Source organism: Tachyglossus aculeatus, chromosome 20, assembly GCF_015852505.1.
Source record: "Tachyglossus aculeatus isolate mTacAcu1 chromosome 20, mTacAcu1.pri, whole genome shotgun sequence".
Taxonomy (NCBI): domain Eukaryota; kingdom Metazoa; phylum Chordata; class Mammalia; order Monotremata; family Tachyglossidae; genus Tachyglossus; species Tachyglossus aculeatus.
This window is the reverse complement of record NC_052085.1, coordinates 21,824,699-21,844,215: the sequence shown is the minus strand read 5'-3', so window position 1 is coordinate 21,844,215 and position 19,517 is coordinate 21,824,699. Positions and strand designations below refer to the sequence as shown.

Below are 19,517 nucleotides of genomic sequence, written 5' to 3'. Positions count from 1 at the left end.
TGAAAATTTGATAAAGCACTGTCTCAGACAGAAAAGAGCAGTAATTTCAGAAAGCATTTGACTTCCACACTCTGGGCTTCTAGTGAGAGTAATAGCATTTATTAAGTGCTTACTGTGTGCAGAGCACTGTACTAAATGCTGGGAAAGAGTATTCAACTAGAATCAGACATCATCCCTGTCCTTTGTGGAATTCACAGTCTTGCTTTAGAAACAGGGGTCTCTGTCATCACCACAGAGTGGCTCAATCTAAACCAACTCTGGTTAGCTTCCCACCTTTCTCCTCATCTAATAATAACTGTGGCATTTGCTAAGTGCTTGCTAGATTCCAAGCACTGTGATAGGTACAATACAATCAGCCTAAGGGGGAGAGAGAATAGGTGTTTAATCCCCATTTTACAGATGAGAAAACTGACTCACAGAGAAGTTAAATTACTTGCCTAAGGTCACACCGCCAGTGGCAGAGCTGGGATTAGAGTCCGGGTCCTTCCAACTCCCAGGCCTGTACTCTTTTCACTGGGCCGCGTTGCTTCTTTCTCCCCTCTGGGATAATAAACTTACACCAGCAGCAGGAAAGAACTATGGTAACCAGCAGCAATTTTTCTAATGAACTGCTGGCTTTTCAGAGACCGGGTGAGACCCATCAGAAAATCACCTTTGATTGCCAACACCCATCTAGCAGCATTCTTCCACAATCCTCAGTCTCCCTAAAAGCACATTTTCCTGAAACTTGCACCTGGCTGTAAGGTTCAGTAATTGCATTAAACTCAGGGTTCCTCCTTCTTCTTCTCCTCACTTTGACTAGTTTCTCGGCACAGGTTGCACTTCTAAATACCCACAGGTGTGTTCACTTCACTGACAAAAATCAACAGAGTGGCAGGGTTGAACTAGGGTTCTTTGACAGTCACAGATAGAGTGGTGAAAACTCCACAGTTTCACCCCTGGGGGGTGACTAACATGCTGAAGAGAGAAAAAGGAACTGGAGGCAGGATGTAGGTTTCATTTTATTTTTTAATGAGCTGAAAGTTGCCTCTGGGATTTTTCCCCACAGAGTTGCCTCTCCAAGGGCAAACTACTGAGGAAAAGGACTAATAAAAAACTCCTGAGTTTTGCCTTCTCGTGGGAACAACCAGAGTTTGGATGCCATTGAAGGCACATCTCCTTCAAGAGGCCTTCCCGGACTAAAGCCTCATTTTCTTTTCTTCAATTCCCTTCTGCGTTGCCTTGACTTGCCCCCTTTATTCACCGCCTCCGGCTCCTCCCAGCCCCAGAGCACTTATGTACATATCTGTAATTTATTTATTTATTTTAATGTCTGTCTCCCCCTCTAGACTGTGACCTCATTAGGGCAGGGAATGTGTCTTTATATTGTTCCTTCAAGCGCTTAGTACAGTGCTTTGCACACAGTAAGCACTCTAAAAATATGATAATGACTGACTACATGACTAATTATTGGGGACTCTAAGACTCTCCTCTTCTAGACTGTAAGCTTATTAAGGGCAGGGAACATGTCTGCTTATTCTGTTTTACTACCTCAATTCATTCAATCGTATTTATTGAACACTTACTGTGTGCTGAGCACTGCACTAAGCTCTTGGGAGAGGACAATACAACAATGATGTATTCTCCCAAGTGCTTAGGACACTGCTCAGCACATAGTAAGTGCTCAATAAATACCACTGATTGATTGATTGATCCCTGAGGTGAATTTTAAGTCAGGAGACAGTTGCACCATTTGAATTATTCCAAAAGGATACTGGAGAGCAGTGGAACAACTCATCTGTCCTTAACTCTTCCCCCTTAGTAATTCATTCACTCAATCCTATTTATTGAGCACTTACTGTGTGCAGAGCACTATACTAAGCACTTGAGAGAGTACAATACAGTGATAAACAGTCACATTACCTGCTTGCCACATATGTCAAGATTCCCAGAACTTTGTCCATGAATGTTTACTCCATTAGCCTGGATCCCTGAGAATAGACGGATCTGAAAAGGTCAACCCCATCTAGATTCCCTAGTCATGTCCTAGAACGCTCCTATGGGTGATCAAAATCATTATTTTAATCATCAGTGGTATTTAGTCATTCATTTGATTGTAGTTACTGAGCGCTTAGTGTGTGCAGAGCACTGTACTAAGCACTCAGGGAAGAGCACAATTTAACAGAGTTTTTAGATGCATTCCCTGCTCACTATGAGCTTACAATCTAGTGGGAGATACTGGAACCAAGACACTGACTAGAATTCAGGAGATTTGAGGAAACGCCAGCTGAAAAGACTCAGCTGATGCAAGAGTTTAAGTTGTTCTAATTTTACCCTCCCTTGAACAGGCTGTTCAGCAATTCCTTTTTTCTTATTTTCTTTCCTTTTTCATACCTCCGCACAATATGGCATTTCCACGTCTAAAAAATATATCCCTCCCTGTTCCATGATTCTTCCATGGCAGCTAGTTAGGAAACTGAACATTCATGCGAACTTGGGCAGCCAAATTAGTAAAGTGCTTTATTGGAAATGAGACATGTTTAGTATGTATCAATCCATATTTCTGCTGTTTTGCTACATTGCTTGCTAACATAGCATGAAGAAAGCTAAATTTAGTAGCCACTAAACCTTCAAATTGCTTAAGCATTTAATCATTTCCTCGATTATAATTGCTATAAGTTTTAAGAAGAAATTAGGTATGTATTATAAAAATACCATGTGTACTGACAGAAATATAACTTTAAGTGCATGACCAAAACTATAACCCAATATTATAGGAGAGCTGCTTGAACTGGCATGTCAAGACCAGGAAAGAACTGTGAGACAGATACGGCAAATTTCATATAGTCATGTAACGCAAAGACAGAGAGGTTCTTAAAGTTTATCTGGATGATTCCCTGTCTGGGCAGAATTGATTTGAATTATAACTTGGTGATTTATACAAAGACAACTGGAAGCTTCCAGTTCTCCCTTTAGAATATGGGTCCAGAGAGTGTTAGATTTCACTGTCAGGATGTTTTTCATAGTCTTTTGCAGAGCTTCCAAAAAAAAAAATCTATCAGCTCAGCACAATTTTTATCAGCCCACAAAATGTCACAATTAAAACGATCAACCAGGGAACCTAATGGCAGCTAGCATCAAGATCCTGAAGCAGTAAGAACCATGGTTCATATTTTAAGCTTTTAACTGAAATCTTTGTTTGCCTGCCAACAGATTTCTCTTCAACTCAGTTTCACTTCAGACATAGAAGGTTTGGAGACAGGGCTGATTTTTTAGGCCATTCTTATCTTATACTACTATTTCCCCTCTCGGTAATTTATTTTAATGTCTGTCTCCCCACTTAGACTGTAGGCAGGTCAGGAATCGTGTCTACCAACTACCATATTGTGTTCTACTGAGTGCTTAGTACAGTGTCCTGCACACAGAAAATACCACTAAGTGTGGCTCAGTGGAAAGAACACGGGCTCTGGAGTCAGAGGTCACGGGTTCAAATCCCTGCTCTGCCAATTGTCAGCTGTGCGACTTTAGGCAAGTTGCCTGACTTCTCTGTGCCTCAGTTACCTCATCTGGAAAATGGGGATGAAGACTGTGAGCCCCCCGTGGGACAACCTGATCACCTTGTGACCTCCCCAGTGCTTACAATGGTGCTTTGCACATAGTAAGCACTTAATGAATGCCATCATTATTATTATTATTTTTCTTTTTTATATGGGCAGGAAATGTGTCTGTTTATTGTTATAATGTACTCTCCCATGCGCTTAGTACAGTGCTCTGCACAAAGTGTTCAGTAAATACAAGTGAATGAATGAGTGAATATTTATTAAGCCCTTACTATATACCAGGCACTGTACTAAGTGCTGGAGTAGATAAAAGCTAATCCGGTTGGACACAGTCTATCTCCCACAAGGGCCTCCTAGTCTCGATCCCCATTTGACAGATGACGCAACTGAGGCACAGACAAGTGAAGTGACTTGCCCGAGTCACCCAGCGGAGAAGTGGCAGAGCCCGGATTGACTCCCCCAAGTCCTTCTGATTCCCCATGCTCTACTGACTGAGTACACTTTTACCTCATGTTTCTTGGCCAATGGAGAAACAGAGTCGCCTGATAGATAGAGCACGGGCCCCGGAGTTATGATGACCTGAATTTTAATCCTGGCTCTGCCACCTGTCTGCTGTATTACCTTGGACAAGTCACTTCATTTCTTGGTGGTTCAGATATCTCATCTGTAAAATGGGGATTAATCAATCAGTCAGTCAATCAAAGGTATTTACTGAGTGCTTACTACGCACAGAGCACTGTTCTATGCACTTAGCACTGTTCTAGAGACTTGGGCTGATTGAGACTGTGAGGCCTATGTTGGACATGGACTGTGTCCAATCTTACTAGTTTGTATCTACCCCAGTGATTAGCACAGTGCCTGGTGCATAAAAAACATTTAACAAAAATCACACCAAAAACTCAGTTTCTTAATGAGCATCGTACTGGGGAGAATACAATAGATCAGAGTTGGTAGACATGTTTCCTGCTCACAAGGAGCTTACAATCTAGGATTGCATCTACCAACTCTATTGTATTGTTCTTTCCCAAGTGCTTAGCACAGTGCTGTGCACGCTGTAAGGATTGATCGATTGGGATGTATGTTGTGTGATCCACCCCAGTCTGTGGAAAAGCAGCTGTTGAAAATGTCCAGCACTACGAGAGGGGAGGGTGGTAGATTGATGGGTTTCATATTTATTGGGGTACCAAAAAAAAAAAAAAGTATGCTGGATTGAACCTGGAAATGTCCTCCGGGAAGATTCGGCAGTGGAATGGATTGGAAACACATGTGGAAATTTCCTGGAGGGAAGAAAGAGATGGGAAACTTGAGCAAGCAGTTACAGATCATTGAAGAGTCACTGAGCCAGCCCCAGTTGGGATGTATCATCTCTGTGAATGACTTCAGTAGTCATTTTTTCTAAAAACAGGGTTGTGGGCACAATCCCTTACCATTTAGTCCAGTTCTCTGCACATAGGACATGTTCACTGAATATTTTTTACTGTGTGGCTCAGTGGAAAGAGCACAGGCTTGGGACTCAGAGGTCAGGGGTTCAAATCTTGGCTCCGCCAATTGCCAGCTGTGTGACCTTTGGCAAGTCACTCAACTTCTCTGCCTCCGTTACCCCACCAGTAAAAATGGGGATTCAGACTGTGAGCCCCACGTGGGACAACCTGATTACCTTGTATCCTCCCCAGTACTTAGAACAGTGCTTTGCACATAGTAAGCGCTTAACAATTGCCATCATTATTATTATTATCTAGACTGTGAGCTCTTTGCAGGTAGGGAATGTGTCTACCAACCCTGACATATCGAACTCCCCCAAGTACTTAATGTAGTGCTTTGTACACAGTGAGCACCCAATAAATATTCTTGACTGCTGATGACAATTCCCACCTCCAGAAGCCTATATGGTGCTTCATGATCAATATCAATGAGAAAAATTTTTTTTAATATATAATATTTGTTAAGTGCTACTATGTGCCAGGAATTGTACTAAGTGCTGGGGTAAATACAGGATAATAATAATATTATTATTATTATTATTTTATCCACTGGGGTGGATACAAGCAAATCCGGTTGGACCTAATCCATATCCCATAAGGAGTGCGCAGTCTTAATCTCATTTTACAGATGAGGTAACTGAGGCACAGAGAAGTTAAGTGACTTACGGTCACACAGCAGACAAGTGGCAAAGCAGGGATTAGAACCCAAGTCCTTCGGCTCTAACCACTACAAACACTGCTTCTCAATCAACCTATTGCATTAGCAGCAACATCTCCCGAGACACTTGTCACTTGGACATCTTACAACCCTTAGAAGACCATCATTCATTTGTTCAACTGTATTTACTGAGCACTGTACTAAGCACTTAGGCGAGTCCATTATATGAATAAAAACACACTCGTTCCTCACCCACAACAAGCTATTTGGAGAAGGCTGGAAGAGATAGAAAAAGTTAGAGGAATTCACAGGATGAAATGGATGACTGATATTCTCTTCCTGCTTTGCGAATGGACCAATTTTTTGGACATCTTGCATGCATTATGGACGCACCCCACAGCCAGACAAAAACATCTCCTTGAACAGGTAACAAGTGGACATCAGGTATTTAAGGATATACTGCTTGCTGCTGTGGAGAATCGATCAGCTCCCAATACAGCCTAGACGTACATTAGAAATTCAACTCATGCATCACGAGGCAGCTAAACAGATACATCATCATCATCACCCTCAAGCCTGTATTGAGAACCCAAAGGATGGATTTACAATAGCAGTGAGATTTATAGATATGGTTGGATATGGTTCCGATCTTAAAGGAGACTTACATTTCATCCAGGAGAAAAAATGGACAAAATGCCAAGCACTGTGGTAGGTACAACACAATCAGACTTCGGGGGAGGGAGAATAGGTATTTAATCCCCATTTTCCGGATGAGATAACTGAAGCCCAGAGAAGTGGAGTGACTTGCCCCAGGCCACATAACAGACAAGTGGTGGAATGGGGATTAGAATCCAGGACCTTCTGACGCCCAGGCCTGTACTTTATCCACTAGGCCAAGCGGCTTGTTCAGTGGAAATCACCAGGAGATCAGGATGCCATTCCCGGAAAAGTAAAAATTTCTCTCTGAATTAGGGCCAGCTTCAGATGTTAAGTCAGCAAGGTTGACGCCTCAGGAATCAATCAATCAATTGTATTTATTGAGCGCTTACTGTGTGCAGAGCACTGTTTTAAGCGCTTGGAAAGTACAACTGGGCAACAGATAGAGACAATCCCTACCCAACAACGGGTTCACAGTCTAGAAGGGGGAAAATGTAAGCCTGAAGAGAGACAGTTACTGAACGTTGTAAAGTCCCAATCTCCCTCAACCTGAGTCAGAAATCACACTTCACCTGCTAGACTGTAGGCTTCCTGAGGGCAAGGTTCATGTCATGTCTAATCATTGTACTGAGTACTTCCAAATGCTTATTACAGAGCTCTGCATCTGTAAAAGCTCAATAAATACCCTGGATTAATTGTTTGACTGTGTTAATATGAATACTATCTGTTAAGCACTTGCTACATGCCTTGTTCGAAGGGTAGATACCAGATAAATATGAGCACTGTTTCCATCCTATATTGGCCTCGAGGTCCAAGAAGGGGGAAGTGTACACAGTTTATCTCCATTTTATAGACAAGGAAACTGAAACACAGAGTAGTTAAGTAACTTGCCCAAGGTCACCCAGCAGGCAAGTGGTGGAGCTAGGATTAGAACCCAGGTCTTCTGCCTCCTAGGCCCAAGTTATTTCCCCTAGGCCATGCCGCTTCTCTGTTAACAGGGAGAGGGATGAATCAATCATATTCATTGAGCACTTACATAAGTGCAATTTACCAGGGGCTCCATAACTGGGCAAAGCCAAAGAAACTCAGGCCAGAGCAGATCACCCCCAAATCAAAGACCTCAGCACTTCACTGATGTACCAATAAATGGATCATTTCACTGAAATATGTTGGGTTTTTTAATGGTATTTTTAAAGTGCTGACTTTGTGCCAGGCACTGTAATAAGTACCGGGGGGGATACAAGTTAATCAGTTTGGAAACGGTCCCTATCTCCTATCCTGCCTACTGCGTGCAGAGCACTGTACTAAGCACTTGGCAGCATACAATATAACAGTAAACAGTCACATTCCCTGCCCACAGTGATCTTACAGTCACATGGGGCTCACAGTCTAATGCCCCATTTTATAGATGAGGCAACTGAGGCACAGAGAAGTGGAGTGACTTGCCCAAGGTCACACAGCAGATAAGTGGCAGAACCGGGATTGGAACCCACGTCCTCGGCCTCCCAGGCTTTCCACTAGGTCACATTGCTTGGTTCATCCAAGTGGCTCAGGCAGTCCAGGGAAGCATGAGAGAAAAGCCCAAATGGGAGGATGAGCAGGTTTCCTCCAGAAATATGGAAAATGCCCCTCTCCCGGCTAGGAATCAGTAGAGGAGTTTAGAGGAAGCCGCTTCTACTTACTAGTTTTAATACCCAGGAAAAAGGAAAAAACGCTTGGTCAGGGTAGCTCTTTCTCTGGTTGGCATCTGCAGTTTTCTTTTTGGAGTCTCAAAATGGCCCTGTACCTAAGAGGGAAGGAAGGAAGATAATAGTTACAGTATCTGTTAAGCGCTTACTATGTGCCAATACCATCGATGCTATTTATTGACTGTTCACCCTGTGTGGGATACTAAACTAAGTACAGGGGCAGATAGGAGAAAATCAAGTCTCAAAGGGGGCTCACAGTCTAAGTAGAAGGGAGAACAGGGACTGAACCTCAATTTTACGGATGAAGAACTGAAGCCCAGAGAAGACAAGGGACAGCGTGGTTCAGTGGAAAGAGCCCGGGCTTTGGAGTCAGAGGTCATGCGTTCAAATCCCGGCTCCACCACTTGTCAGCTGTGTGACTTTGGGCAAGTCACTACGCTTCTCTGGGCCTCAGTTCCCTCATCTGTAAAATGGGGATGAAGACTGTGAGCCCCCCGGGGGACAACCTGATCACCTTGTAACCTCCCTAGCGCTTAGCACATAATAAGCGCTTAATAAATGCTATCATTATTATTATTATTGCCCAAGGTCACACAGCATTATTATGTTCAATTGTATTTATTGAGTGCTTACTGTGGGCAGATCATTGTATTCAGTGCTCAGGAGAGTACAATACAACAATCAACGGACACATCCCTGCCCACAGTGAGTTTACAGTCTAGATAAGGCGGGGGGGAACAGACATTAATATAATAAAAAATGACGGATATATACATAGGTGCTGTGGGGGCTGGGAAGGGGGAAGAACAAGAGGAGCAAGTGAGGGCAATGCTGAAGAGAGTGGGAAAAGAGGAAAGGGGATGCTTAGTCAGGGAAGGCTTCTTGGAAGAGATGTGCCTTCGATAAGGCTTTGAAGCCGGAGAGGGTAACTGTCTGTTGGATTTGGGGAGGAAGGGTGTTCCAGGGAAGAGGCAGGATGTGGACAAGGGGTCAGCGGCGAGATAGACAAGATCAAGGTACAGTGAGAATGTTAGCATTAGAAGAGTGAAGTTTGTGGGCTGGGTTGAAGTAGGAGAGCAATGAGGGAAGGTAGGAGTGGGCAAGGTGATTGAGTGCTTTACAGCCAAAGCTTTAAAGTGCTTCAAAGTTCTGCCACTTGCACAGTGGGTAAGTGGCACAGCCGGGATTAGAACTGTGGTCCTCTGACTCTTTCCACAAAGGCACAATGTGAACTTGTACTATTGATGCCTGTCTACTTGTTTTGTTAATAATAATTTCGGTATTTGTTAAGTGCTTACTAGTCATTCATTCAATCGAATTTATTGAGCGCTTACTGTATGCAGAGCACTGTACTAAGTGTTTGGGAAGTACAAGTTGGCAACATATAGAGAAGGTCCCTACCCAACAGCGGGCTCACAGTCTAAAACGGGGAGACAGACAACAAAACATATTAACAAAATAAAATAAATAGAATAAATATGTACAAGTAAAATAGAGTAATAAATATGTACAAACATATATACAGGTGCTGTGGGGAGGGGGAGGAGGTAAGGCAGGGGGATGGGGAGGGGGAGAGGAAGGAGGGGGCTCAGTCTGGGAAGGCCTCCTGGAGGAGGTGAACTCTCAGTAGGGCTTACTATGTACAAAGCACTGTTCTAAGCACTGGGGAGGTTACAAGGTGATTAGGTTGTCCCATGTGGGGCTCACAATCTTAATCTCCATTTTACAGATGAGATAACCGAGGCACAGAGAAGTTAAGTGACTTGCCCAAAGTCACACAGCTGACAAGCAGCGGAGCAGGGATTTGAACCCATGACCTCTGACTCCCAAGCCCATACTCTTTCCACTGAGCCACGCAGGTGTTGTCTGTCTCCCCTTTTCTAGACTGTGAGCCCGTTGATGGGTAGGATTGCCTCTATTTGTTGCCAAATTGTATTTTCCAAGCACTTAGTGCAGTGCTCTGCACACAATAAGCGCTCAATAAATATGATTGAATGATTGAAGACTCTTGCTCTCTGGTCGTGTTGGGGTCAAGCCTGAGGAAAAAAGCTTCAAATCAATGCCTATGAGCCTCAATGGGGAAGGAGAGCCTGCCTCTGTCCTTGGGGACTGCCAACCCCAGAGGCTAACTGTGAAGGTCATTTGCTATAGGGAGAGTAAGGAAAGGCACGAATCTCATGTGTGCGATGCCCCAGGAAAAGACCTTGTGCAGGTAAAAGCAATCCTACCTTCATAAAGAGGCTTTCAAGGTCACAGCCCCAGGCATGGTTTTGGAAACACTTGATGAGTTGAGTGATGAAGAGTGAGCCAGTTTTAGGATCTCGCCAAGAAACGTTGTCTACGAATAGAGGACATTACAAGGCTTAGAATGGTCTCCTTCGTTGTTGAGCCAGAGAGCGGAGGGACCTGTAGCTTTGAGATGAGGTCTTAGTACAGTGCTCTGCACACAGTGAACGCTCAGTAAATCCCATTGATTGATTGACGGATTGATAGATCGAGGGAGAGGAGAGCACTTTTTCCACCTCGCTGGCAAGGCCAGTGTTCTCCCGACAAGTACCGGGATGATTTGTACTTCCCAAGCGCTTAGTACAGTGCTCTGCACACAGTAAGCACTCAATAAATATGACTGAGTGAAAGAATGAATGATGATCCCCAGGATGATTGTCTATAAATCCTCGCCTGATAAACCACTGACCTGGGGTGGAAGAGCAGAAAGCAATGAGATCCTTCTCCACATGTGTCCTGTGGATGGCGTCATTCTCCAAATCCTCAAGATCCTGTGAGCTGTATGCAGAGGCCCCCAGCGAGTCGCTCACCAAGGCCATACCTTCATTCTCTGAGGAAACAACCACCGGTTAAACGTTCTCCGCTAATTCGGGACTGCCAGCCTGAACAGGAGACTTCTCTCCTTCTCAGGGGTAGTCAGCCAGTTGCTCTCCCTAGCCCCTCCCACTCATGCTCTACAACTCATATATCCATGGGTCCTGTCTTTCTAACCTCAGTTTGTATTCTCCATCGCTTCAGCTATTGGTTTTTTTTCCTGGTATTCGCTAAGTGCTGCTCTGTGCCAGACACTACTACACACTGGGGTAGATACAAGCTAATTGGACTGGTTACAGTCCATGGGGCTCATGCAGATGAGCTCACTGAGGCACAAAGAAGAGAAGTGTCTTGCCCAAGTTCCCACAGCTGGCAAGTGGCAGAGCCGGGATGAGAAACCCGGTCTTCTAACTCCCAGTCCCATGCTATTTCCACAAATCCGATCCGCTTCCACCATGTGTTAGGAAACACAGAGGAGGAAGGGTCTTATGTGTCCCAAAGCAGCCAAGAGGAAACAGCTGGAGGGATGCAGAAGGAACTCACCTCCTCGACATGCCTGGACGATAATGATTTTTGGTTTGTCTCTCAGACCAGGGCAGTTGAGGTTGTTGAATATGCGGAAAATCGTGCTGTAGTATAACACGTCTGGATCCTGCGTCTTGAATTTGGTCCCACAGATGCCTTCAAGGATGCCGTGAGACATGAACACGAGGAAAGTGCTGTCTGAAAACTTGTGCTCTGGCTGCTGAGCAAATAACTTCAGCGTCGATTCCATTTCCTGAGAGAGATGCCAAAGTCAGTGACAGGTAAACATAAAGGCAACTGGAGCAGCGGCACATGAAAGAGTAGAGGGTGGAGATTCAAATTTACTGGGCGGGAGAAGGCAGTGGTAAATCACTTCCATATTTTTACCAAGAAAACTCTAGGGATACACTACTGGAACGACGGCAGATGGAGGTGGGGTGTTCTGGAAGAGATGCTTTCATGGAGTCGCTATGGATCGGAAATGACTCGACGGCATGAGGTGAGACAAGACCCCAGGGTGGGAAATGGGGAAGGGGCTGTGAGAAGACTTCAGCCAAGCGGAAATGGGCCGCTGGAGGTGGGAAAGGAAGGACTGCAGACGTACCGTCGCTGAGAGATTTCGTTCAATCTGCACGTTGTAATCCAGGTCTTCCAGCAGCTTCTTCATACCCTTGATATCGAGCTCAGCCCCGACCCGTTCAAGGAGTTCATCAAACTTGATGTTACAGATGATGAGAGCCTGGCGCTTGCGTCCAGTCTTATTCAACACCGGGTAGATCTGTTGACGAAAGACAGACTGTCTCTGCTTTCAACTTCACTGTCAAGAGTTTTTTTCAAAATAAAATACGTTAAGCTCTTATGGTGTGCCAAGCACTGTACAAAGCACTGGGTAAGGTACAAACAATAATCCATGTCCTATGTGGGTCTTCCAGTCTTCATCTCCATTTTACAGATGAAGGAACTGAGGCTTAGAGAAGTGAAGTTACTTCCCCAAGACACACGGCGGACAGGTTGCAGAGCTGGGATTAGAACCCAGGTTCTCTGACTCCTGGGCCCATGTTTTTTATTCCTAGGCCGCTGCTCAAATGAGTCATTATTACTATTAATGATTGGATTTATTGAGCATTTACTGATTACAAAGCATTGTACTGAGCGCTTGGGATAGTATAACATCAAATACATTCCCTGACCACAATGAGCTCCCAGTCTAGAGACAGTCCACAGTCATCCATCAGAAGCACTTCCTCCACCTCAGTCTCCTCAGAGCTTGAGAGTCCTTTGAGGAACAGGGACTAATTCCCACCTGTCTACTCTTTCCCAGAACTTAGTACAGTACTCTGTCCACAGCACATAGAGAAGCAGTTAGTGGATAGAGCTTTTGCCTGGGAGTTCAGAAGGATCTGGGTTCTTATCCTAGCTTTGCCACTTGGCTGCTATGTGCTCTTGGGCAAGTCACTTAACTTTTTTGTGCCTCAGGTCCTTCAGCTGTGAAATGGAGATTAAGACTATGAGGCTCCATGTGGGACAGGGACTGTGTCCAACCCGATTTATTTATACCACAGAGCTTAGTAAAGTGCCTGGTACATTATAAGTGCTTGACAAATGCTACAATTATTATTGGTATTATTATTGGTAGCAGTAGTAGTAGCGAGTACTTAATATGACTTCTAATCCAAAGCTACAAGTGACCATTTAGACCCATCCCTAGCCCTCTTAATGATGGGTGGGTCTGATCCTAGGAGGTAAAGCAAGAAAGGAATGGGGTCTAATTACAGTGGTAAGTGGGAGGAAGGGAGAAAGAGAGGGAGGGGTGAGAGGACAGCCAGATGAGTGACTAAGGTCACTGAGGAATATTATTTAGGAGACTCATGGAGGGACTAAAGTTGCTTTCTCCAAGAGGTATGGACTAAAGTTGCTTTCTCCAAGAGGGATACCCCCTTCTAAGACATAAAAAGAGGAAAGGGAGTTGGGGATTAGGGAAGCAGCCAGTGTTTGCAGCTGAGGTTTGGGAGACGTGTCTGTTGTTCCTCTAATACACGGAGCACAGCCCACACCTCTCCTGCGTTCTCTTTCTGGAGCTTTTCTCGTTCCTCGGAAGTGCAGAGCCTGAGTATTTCCACGGGCCCGTCCGGATGACTCTCTGTCAGGGCTTTGGGAGCCTGAAGAGCCTGTGGAGCTGCAGACAGAGAATGTGAAGGAAGCAGTGAGACGCAGGATGTTTCCCAGGCTAACACAGGGAAATAGGGTTCCTCTAAGCTTTGCCCAGAACCAGAATCCTTACACATGATCATGGGAGCCCTCGTCTCAGCCCAAACCCGTTCCCTGACTTCCCCAAGGTCTTCAGAGAAGGAAATGAGTCTGAATGGTTGGTCTTGGGGCCAAATTGTACTTCCCAAGTGCTTAGTACAGTGCTCTGCACACAGTAAGCGCTCAATAAATATGATTGAATGAATGAATGAATGAGAGGCAGATACCTGAACAGCTGGCAGCCATTGCTGGGTACACTGGGGAATGCGCTACAAGTTGGGTGTTGCTGGATTGTCCTTGACGATCTAAGGGAAATGAAAAAAAAAAAAAGCTGTGAATCACTTATTTTCCCCATCGAGGCCTCATGCCATGCAAGGGATGACCAAGAAAGCTTAAGGTCAATAGATCAAACACATTCCAGGCCTAGCAGATCAAAACATAAATAGTTTATTGAATCACCTTCAGGAGTGGGTTTTGGTGAATGAAATCTGCTGAGGGAGTTCTGGATCTGCTTCCCTCTGGAAATGAGCTGGAATTTCTCCTCAGCTCCGTGGGTATGATCGGGTAGCACCAAGATGGATGCCACTCTGATAAAGAGGGGCGTTAGTCCATGATGGGCAACAATACGAGGCTTTGATGAAAAATGACCCATTTGTGCCTCAGTTCTCTCGGAAGTCAGCAAAGATTCCAGAAGAATCATATCTCTGGAGGAATGTGGGATTACCAGGCCTGAAACTCAGTGACATTAGCCTCAGGCTGTGGCCGAGGAGGGGACATAGCCTTCTGGTGGGAATAGGATGGAGTTCGATACAGACAAAACCTCAGTGGGAAAAGAAGCCCATTCCTAGAATCCCAGCTGAACAGAGCACAGAGGATAGAGATGGAGAGAAGGTCTGGGGAGCGAAAGACATCAACAGCATCTGTTGACAACAAAACTCAATGGATTCTTCGGTACCAGTGAGTTAACACTCCATTAACCCACAGGAACAACTTTAGGATCCTCCAGTACCTAGGAGTAATGAAGGGACTACGTCAGGGAATTAACTGGCAAGTCTGGGGTCTTTACCTGTAGAGAGCCCCAATTTAGCAGCAATGAACGGATTTCTCTTGCATAGAGCATCGATGAAAATCTGGCTAGCCAAATCGCCCTTCGGGATGACAGAGTTGAGCAGCGCCCGGCTCTTCTCGGCCGGCCTTTGATTCTCTTCTCTGACTGTGTCCATCTCCTCCTGGTTGATGACCTGCGTCTGCAGCAGGTCGTCCAGCAAGCCACTGATCATGCCGTGGGTCAGAGACTCGATGATCAGACACCATCTGTCCTTCAAGAGTTGGGCTGGAGGAAGAATTTGACCCTTCAGTTAGAATATCACTCTTTGTACCCTATTAGCATTAGGTATTTGGTATTTGAAAAGCAGCATGGCCTTGTGGTTTAGTCCCCTCTAGACTGTGAGCTCACTGTGGGCAGGGAACGTCTCCGTCTGTTGTTATGCTGTACTCTCCCAAGTGCTTAGAACAGTGCTCTGCACACAGTAAGTGCTCAATAAATATGACCGATTGACTAAAATAATAATAATAATTATGGTATTTGTGAAGCACTTACTTTGTGCCGAGCACTGTTCTAAGCTCTGGGGTAGTGTTAATAATAATAATAATCATAATACCATTTATTAAGCACTTACTATGTGCAAAGCACTGTTCTAAGCGCTGGGGTGGTTACAAGGTGATCAGGTTGTCCCACGACGGGCTCACAGTCTTAATCTCCATTTAACAGATGAGGTAACTGAGTCACAGAGAAGTTAAGTGACTTACCCAAGGTCATACAGCTGACAATTGGCAGAGCTGGGATTTGAACCCGTGACCTCTGACTCCAAATCCTGTGCTCTTTCCACTGAGCCATGCTGCTTCTCTAGATACAAGGGAATAGGTTGTCCCACTTGAGGCTCACAGTTTAATCCCCATTTTACAGATGAGGTAACTGAAGCCCAGAGAAGTTAAGTGGCTTGCCCAAGGTCACACAGTAGACAAGTGGTGGAGCCGGGATTATAACCCACATCCTCTGACTCGCAAATCCGTGCTTTTTCCACTGAGCCACGCAGCTTCTCTAGTGGAGCAAAGATGACGGAAGCTGTAGACATCCAGGATGGGCACCTAAACGAGGATCTGGCCTGCATTCCTCAAATAGTCGTCCCTTACGGATATATCAAACTTATTCATTTATTTATTCATCTATTTATTTGTTTATGTAGATTGATGTCTGTAACCACCTCTAGACTGTGAGCTCGTTGTGTGTCTGTTTTTGTATTGTACTCTCCCATGCACTTAGTACAGTGTTTTGCAGACGGGAAGCACTCAATAAATATGATTGAACAAATGAATGAAATGTGAAAAGGCAGCAGTGCGTGGGGGAGCAGTGAAAGGGCAGTGGCCTTTGGATCCAGCTATCATTTTTCTACCTCATTCTCAAGGTGGACAGCAGAAGTACCAATGGAAAGGCAAAAACATGGACTGGAACTCGGATATCAGAAGCCACGGCTCAACTTCCAGTCAACCCCTTCTCCTTTCCCTTCTCCCTGCCATCAGCATCACGACAAGCCCTAGACCTCTCCAGCCATGGGGTCAGAGGTCCAGCCCCAGTGAGGCCCTGGCCATTTGAAACTTAAGTCCACAAGACCTGGAATGCAGGGCGCATCAGAGAAGCAGCCTGTTATAGTGGCTAGTGCACAGGCCTGAGAGTCGGAAAGTCATGGGTTCTAATACCGGTTCTGCCACTTGTCTGCTGTGTGACTCTGGGCAAGTCACTTCACTTCCTCGGATCTCAATTACCTCATCTGTAAAATGGGGGTTGCGATTGTGAACCCCACATGGGACTGGGACTGTGTCCAAGCCCATTTGCTTGAATCCACCCAGAGCTTAGTACAGTATCTGGCACATAGCACTAAATAAATACCACAATTATTTTTTTATTATTATTATTATCAGAACTGTCCTCTGCTTTCAAGTCCACTGCTTACCTTGCCAGAAATATACATTTTTTAATGATCTAATTAACTGCAATTTAGTTCTCTTTTCTATATGTTTGTCCACCGGCCAATATCTGATTCGCTTATTTTATAATAATAATAATAATGGCATTTATTAAGCGCTTATTATGTGCAAAGCACTGTTCTAAGTGCTGGGGAGGTTACAAGGTGATCAGGTTGTCCCACAGGGAGCTCACAGTATTAATCTCCATTTTACAGTTGAGGTAACTGAGGCACAGAGAAGTTAAGGGACTTGTCCAAAGTCATGCAGCTGACAATTGGGAGATGTGGGATTTGAACCCATGACCTCTGACTCCAAAGCCCGGGCTCTTTCCACTGACCCACGCTGCTTCTCTTATGTCTGTCCCAGCACATGGTATGCATCTTCATCATTGGTATTTATTCATTGAGCACTTTCTGGGTGCAAAGTACAGTACTAAGTGCTTGGGAGAGTACAAAACAACAGAATCTGTAGACATATTCCCTTCCCGCAACGAGCTAGTAAGCACTTAACAGCAAAAAAACCCAATTATTCATTGAGCATTTCCTGGGTACAGAGCACTGTACTAAGCACTTGGGAGAGTACCAACAACAGAGTTGGTAGACACGTTCCCTGCCCACAACAACCTAGTAAGCACTTAACAGCGAAAAAGCAATTTACTCATTGAGTACTTCCCGGTACAGAGTACAACAGAGGTGGTAGACACATTCCCTGCCCATGATGAACTAGTAAGCACTTAACAGCAAGAAACCAAACTAACAGAGAGCCAAAAGCGGATCATCAATCGTATTTATTGAGCGCTTACTATGTGCAGAGCACTGTACTAAGCGCTTGGGAAGTACAAATTGGCAACATATAGAGACAGTCCTATGTTTCCCAGTACCCTCCACACGTAGCCCCCACCTCGGGGACCGACTCCCCTGAAATCCAAGAATGCCGGGCTCAAGAAAGCAGAATCAGAGGGTGAGGCCACTTCAGAGATCCCTCCTGCACCTCTTCCTCCCCTCCCTTGCTCCAGGCCCTCCAACTACACACAGGCCGGAGGCCTTAATCCCTGTGAAGCCCCCTTCCCACCTCCATCCAGCCCCCCCTCAGATCGAAAAGGGACCCCAACTCACTAGCCATTCTCCTTCAGCTTCTTGGGGAGCAGGAGCAGGAAGATCCGGTGAAAGTGAAACTGCTTTGGCCGCATTGCCAGTTTGTTCCGTCAGGCTGTTTTGAAATTTCCTTTCGCATGAGCCTAAAAGAGGTCCCTTTCCTGTAAAAAGAGAAACAGTGGAGGGGAAGATGAAACCAGTTCAACAGTGCAAGACCCCTGCCCCCATAAACACACAACCTTCTGTCATCTGCTGTGTACATATGTACACACAAATTCACACACTCTCTCGCTCTCGTTTTCTTTTTCTCACTCTCTCCTGCTCTCTCCCTCTCTCTCTCCCTCCCCCACTCTCATCCACTCCCAAAGATCTGGTGTTACAATGGGCAGCAGTTAAATCCTCCTGCTCTCCCCATGCTCATTCAGTCATATTTATTGAACGTTTACTGTGTGCAAGGCACTGTACTAAGGGCTAGGGAGAGTATAACAATAAACAGACACAGTCCCTGTCCACAATGAGCTTGCAGTCTAGAGGGAGAGACAGACATTAATATAGATGAATAAATTTCTGGTAGCTTTATCTAGTGGAGACCATAGGGCTAGGAGTCAACTTGTACTTCCCAAGAGCTTAGTACAGTGCTCTGCACACAGTAAGTGCTCAATAAATACGATTGAATACATGAATGAAAAACCAGGGTCCTAATTTCATCTCGGCCACCACCTGACCTTAGGAAAGTCACTTTGACCACTCTAGACTGTATGCTTGTTTTGGGTGGGGAACGTGTCTGCTAATTCTATTGTAGTGTACTCTCCCAAGCACTTAGTACAGTGTGCCGCACATAGTACGTGCTCAATAAATAACATTCATTGATCGATTCTCTGTGTCCCAGTTTCCTCATCTATCAAATGGGGATTAATTACTGAGTGTACCTCACTCTCTCCTTCTCAGACTGTGAGCCACAAGTGGGACAGGGACTGATCTGATCTGATTTCATTTTATCTACCCAGCACTCAGCACAGTGCTTGGTATATAGTAAGCAATTAACAAATACCACAATTATTTCTGTCCTCAGGCCTCTTTTTGGTTATTCATTCATTCAATTATATTTATTGAGCACTTACTGACTGCAGAGCACTGTACTAAGATCTTGGGAGAGTACAATATAGCAATAAACAAACACATTTACTGCCCACAATGAGCTTACAGTCTAAGGAGGGAGGGAGAGAGACATTGATATAAATAAATGACATATACATATATTAGTGCTGTGGGGCTGGGATGGGAGAAGAACAAAGGGAGCATGTCAAGACAACGCAAAAGGGAGTGGGAGAAGAGTAAAGGGGAGCTTAGTTAGGGAAGGCCTCGGAGGAGATGTGCCTTCAATAAGGCGGCTTTGAAGGTGGGGGCAGGGGGGTGGGAGGGACAGTAATTGTTTGTCAGATTTAAGAAGGGAGGGCATTCCAGGCCTGAGGCAGGACGTGGGTGAGAGGTTGGCAGCAAAATAGATGAGATTGAGATTGAAGGTTAGCGTTAGAAGAGCCAAGTGTGTGGGCTGGGCTGTTGTAGGAGAGTAATGAGATGAGATAGGTGGGGGCAAGATGATGGACTGCTTTAAAGGCAATGGTGAGGTTTTTTTTGTTTTTGTTTTTAATACAGAGGTGGATGGGCGACCACTGGAGTTTTTGAGGAGTGGGGAAACACGTCCTCAGTGTTTTTGTAGAAAAATGATCCTGGCAACAAAGTGACCTTGGATACTTGGTTACCTTGGACATGGGCTATTTCAG

General features: G+C 45.0%; 1 protein-coding gene across 1 annotated transcript; it reads right to left on the bottom strand.

Moving 5' to 3' along the window:
* Window positions 1-4,536: 4,536 nt before the first annotated feature.
* On the bottom strand, window positions 4,537-17,973 carry LOC119941451 (caspase-1-like). The gene is made up of 10 exons (XM_038761898.1): window positions 17,755-17,973; window positions 14,682-14,948; window positions 13,843-13,920; window positions 13,423-13,544; window positions 11,973-12,146; window positions 11,387-11,621; window positions 10,719-10,859; window positions 10,252-10,361; window positions 8,018-8,121; window positions 4,537-4,816 (listed from the first exon to the last, which is right to left on the bottom strand). The coding sequence occupies exons 1-9, from the start codon at window positions 17,759-17,761 to the stop codon at window positions 8,023-8,025; spliced, it is 1,233 nt and encodes a 410-aa protein (XP_038617826.1). The 5' UTR covers window positions 17,762-17,973; the 3' UTR covers window positions 4,537-4,816; window positions 8,018-8,022.
* Between the last annotated feature and the right edge of the window lie 1,544 nt (window positions 17,974-19,517).

What these genes read in the sequence shown, in the direction of transcription:
- LOC119941451 (XM_038761898.1), bottom strand. An exon ending in CGTCCAGGCATGTCGAGGAG is followed by an intron (nt 10,860 to 11,386) that starts GTGAGTTCCTTC and finishes TTGTTTCCTCAG; the next exon opens with AGAATGAAGGTATGGCCTTG. An exon ending in TTGAAAGCCTCTTTATGAAG is followed by an intron (nt 8,122 to 10,251) that starts GTAGGATTGCTT and finishes CTTCCCTCTTAG; the next exon opens with GTACAGGGCCATTTTGAGAC.